Source organism: Geospiza fortis, unplaced genomic scaffold (assembly GCF_000277835.1).
Source record: "Geospiza fortis unplaced genomic scaffold, GeoFor_1.0 scaffold135, whole genome shotgun sequence".
Classification (NCBI taxonomy): Eukaryota; Metazoa; Chordata; class Aves; order Passeriformes; family Thraupidae; genus Geospiza; species Geospiza fortis.
In genome coordinates, this window is record NW_005054646.1 from 6,793 (window position 1) to 11,071 (window position 4,279).

At 51.2% G+C, this 4,279-nt stretch overlaps 1 protein-coding gene across 1 annotated transcript in view; it reads right to left on the reverse strand.

The window, feature by feature from the left end:
• Window positions 1–354: 354 nt before the first annotated feature.
• Window positions 355–4,279, reverse strand: part of SLC39A11 (solute carrier family 39 member 11) — a gene marked incomplete at its 3' end in the record, with an annotated part of 51,271 nt that continues 47,346 nt past the window's right edge. Inside the window, exon 5 of the mRNA XM_014311057.2 lies at window positions 355–525. Coding sequence (XP_014166532.1) covers window positions 355–525 — 171 coding nt within the window. The remainder of the gene's footprint in view (window positions 526–4,279) is intronic.

The following is a 4,279-nucleotide window of genomic DNA, read 5'->3' on the forward strand; positions in this document are numbered from 1 at the left end:
AGGGTTTGCAGGGTTTGCAGGGTTTGTAGGGTTTGCAGGGTTTGCAGGGTTTGCAGGGTATGCAGGATTTGCAGGGTTTGTAGGATTTGCAGGATTTGCAGGGTTTTTAGGGTTTGCAGGGTTTGCCACCTCTCCCCACCCACGCGGGGAGCTCCAGCTCCCACCCACGCTGGGCTGGCACCAGGCAGGCTGCAGCTGCTCCAGGCTCCCCCCAGCCCCCTCCCCACGAGTTCCCGCTGCTGCCAAGGCCTCACGTGGCTCAGCCCCACCAAATGTGGCCCAGCAACGCCGGCCAAAGGCGCCCACTCAGCCCGTGCCATCTGCCGGGGGGGATCTGAGCAGGGATGGGCTCACCTGGGATGTTGTGGATGGTGATAGCCAGGATCATCAGCAAAATCCTCCTCCAGCTGCTGCTCCTGGCCAGGGGGGCTCCGTCCTGCGGTGCTGGGAATGCTGGGGGGCTCTCGGGCAGGGGGGACCCCGCTCCTCTCCTCCTCTGGTAGGGCTCCCCGTTCTCAGCCTTGTCTGGGGACAGAGAACACCGGGGTCAGCCAGGGAGGGGATAAAAAACACCAGGGTCAGCCAAGGTGGGCACAGGAAATAACAGGGTCAGCCAGGGAGGGGACAGAAAACACTGGGGTCAGCCAGGGAGGGGACAGAAAATATCAGGGTCATTTAAGGAGGGGACAGAGAACACTGGGGTCAGCCAAGGTGGGCACAGGAAATAACAGGGTCAGGCAAAGAAGGGATAAAAAACACTGGGGTCAGCCAAAGTGGGGACAGAAAATATCAGGGTCAGCCAAAGTGGGGACAGAAATCACTGGGGTCAGCCAAGGAGGGGACAGTTGGGCAGCTCCTGCCCCTCTTCCCAGAAGGAAGAAGCAAAGAAAAAGAATGAAACCAATCAGAGCAGGGGGTTCCCCACGCTGCAGAGCTCAGGGAGACCCCGGGATTCCTCTGCCTCCTCCTCCTCCAGGGATCTGCTCCTGGTCCCACCCAGCAAAGCTCCAGCCGGGCTGGGCCAGGCTCTGGGGCTGATGAGGAGGATGAGGAACTGAAGGATCTCATAAAGCAAGAGCTAAAGGTGTTCTCACAAAACAAGAACTGGAGGTGTTCTCACAAAACAAGAGCTGAAGGTGTTCTCACAAAACAAGGAACTGGAAGTGTTCTCACAAAGCCAGAACTGGAGGTGTTCCCACAGAGCAAGAACTGGAGGTGTTCTCACAAAACAAGAGCTGAAGGGGTTCTCACAAAACAAGGAACTGGAAGTGTTCTCACAAAACAAGAACTGAAGGGGTTCTCACAAAGCCAGAACTGGAGGTGTTCCCACAGAGCAAGAACTGGAGGTGTTCTCACAGAACCATCCAGCTGGGAAAAGAACCATCCTCCTTGGAAAAGCCCTCCAGGATCATCGAGTCCAACCTGTGACCGATCCCCACCTTCTCCCCAGAGCACTGAGAGGTTCCTTGGCCACCTCCAGGGGTGGTGACACCTCCCTGAGCAGCCCCTTCCAACACCTGCCCACCTTTCCCACCAGGAAATTCCAACCTGAGCCTCCCCAGGCACAGCTGAGGCCACAGCCCCTGGATTTTGGGGGATTTTGGGGGGGAATTTTGGGGATTTTTTGGGGGAATTTGGGGGATTTTTGGGGGAATTTTGGGGAAATTTGGGGCAGTTTTCAGGGATTTTTGTTCTCATAACATGAACTGGAGGTGTTCTCACAGAGCAAGAACTGGAAGTGTTCTCACAAAACAAGAACTGAAGGTGTTTTCATAAATAAGAACTAATGGTGTTCTCACAGAGCCAGAACTGAAAGTGTTCTACACAAAGCCAGAACTGGTGTTCTCATGTTCTCACAGAGCAAGAACTGGAGGTGTTCTCACAAAACAAGAGCTGAAGGTGTTCTCATAAAGCAAGAAGTGACAGTGTTTTCATAAATCCAGAACTGGAGCTGTTCTCACAGAGCAAGAGCTGAAGGTGTTCTGGTAAAGCAAGAGCTGAAGGTTCTCACAAAACAAGAACTGGAGATGTTCTCATAAATCAAGAACTGAAGGTGTTCTCACAGAGCAAGAACTGAAGGATCTCACAAAGCAAGAGCTGGAGGTGTTCTCACAGAGCAAGAAGTGAAGGTGTTCTCACAAAACAAGAACTGGAGGTTCTCATAAAGCAAGAGCTGAAGGTGTTTTCATAAATCCAGAACTGAAGGTGTTCTCACAGAGCAGGAACTGAAGATGCTCTCACAAAGCAAGAACTGAAGGGGTTCTCACAAAACAAGGAACTGGAGGTGTTCTCACAAAGCCAGAACTGGAGGTGTTCTCACAGAGCAAGAGCTGAAGGTGTTCTGGTAAAGCAAGAGCTGAAGGTTCTCACAAAACAAGAACTGGAGATGTTCTCATAAATCAAGAACTGAAGGTGTTCTCACAGAGCAAGAACTGAAGGTGTTCTCACAAAACAAGAGCTGAGGATGTTCTCACAAAACAAGAACTGGAGGTGTTCTCACAAAGCCAGAACTGACCTGAAGGGTTTCTCCCAAAGACTGAAGGATCTCACAAAGCAAGACCTGAAGGGTTTCTCCCAAAGCCAGAACTGAGGTGTTCTCACACAGCAAGAACTGGAGGTGTTCTCACAGAACCATCCAGCTGGGAAAAGAACCATCCTCCTTGGAAAAGCCCTCCAGGATCATCGAGTCCAACCTGTGACCGATCCCCACCTTGTCCCCAGAGCACTGAGAGGTTCCTTGGCCACCTCCAGGGGTGGTGACACCTCCCTGAGCAGCCCCTTCCAACACCTGCCCACCTTTCCCACCAGGAAATTCCAACCTGAGCCTCCCCAGGCACAGCTGAGGCCACAGCCCCTGGATTTTGGGGGATTTTGGGGGGGAATTTTGGGGATTTTTTGGGGGAATTTGGGGGATTTTTGGGGGAATTTTGGGGAAATTTGGGGAAGGAAAAGGGGAAATTTGGGGAGTTTGGGGGAAATCGGGGGAATTTGGGGTGAAATTTGGGGGTTTTGGGGGTGAAATTTGGGGTTTTGGGGTGAATTTTGGGGTACATTTGTGAATATTTTGGGGTGGATTTTTGGGCTATTTTGGGGGGGGTTCTGGGGGGATTTTGGGTGGAATTTTGAGGGGGGATTTTGGGAGGATTTTTGAGGGATTTTGGGGGAATTTTGGGGGGATTTTTGGTGCCACAAAGCAGGCGAGAGCCACACCTCCCCCCGGGCAGCAGCAGGTGCATTCCCTGGTGTCACAGGTGACAGCAGCACCCCTGGCTGGCCCCAGCACAGAGCCGCTGCCAGCACCACTCTGCAAACACAGCAAGATGCTGCTGCTGCTGCCCAGGCAAATATTGTCCTTGTCATGGCCACGCAGAGCTGGCTGTCCCCAAAGGCCACCCCCGCGCTGTGACGTTTGGGGGCAGAGCCTCAGCTCCGCTCCAGCCCGTGGGGACGAGGATAAATCTTGAGTTTGAAGCATGACAAGGACAAACAGACGCCAGCCTGGCCAAGGCACTGTGGGAATGCTGGCAGCCCTGGCACAGGGGCAGCCAAGGCGGTGCCACCTCGGGATGCGATCCCTGCTCCTGGCACGGCTCTGGGGGCATTGGATTGCCTGGCACATGTGAGAAACGCCTATTTTGTGATTGGCTTTTGGCAAATATTCAAATGAATGTTGTATGTGTTGCCTTAGAATGTGATGCTGTGTTAAGTGGTGTGGTAAATATAGCTTTAGGTTATAACAAAATGTGAAAATAGAAACGATGCTATGTAGGATGCTTTTTTTAAAGAAAGGACTCGCACTGAGACAGCAGCCACAGGACACCTGAACCTTTCAGAGAAAGAGAATTTATTGCTCCCTTATCAGAAGAAATGAACTTCTTCCTGTGTCCTTAGCCCTTAAGATTTAGGATTAAGATTTAGGATTAAGAGGAAGAAGCTGACACTGACCAGACCGAATCCTGTGTTTGGATGGAATTTATGCATCATGTATGAAGTGTATGAATATGCAACAGGCTGTTGTTTTTAAGGGTTAATCCTCTGTTAACGTGGGGCCTTTTTCGGGCTTGTGCTGCCCAGAAAAAAGGTACCTGGACTGCCCATAACTCTTTGTCTTTATTGTCTCATATTGTCCTCATTCAAGTTGTCCAAATTATTATTACTCTAATTATATTACTAGTTTTATAACCATTTCATTACTATGAAACTTTTAAAACTTTAAAAACAAGTGATGGGCGTTTTTCACAGCACACGTCCCCTGTCCCCACAAATGGCTCATCCCGAG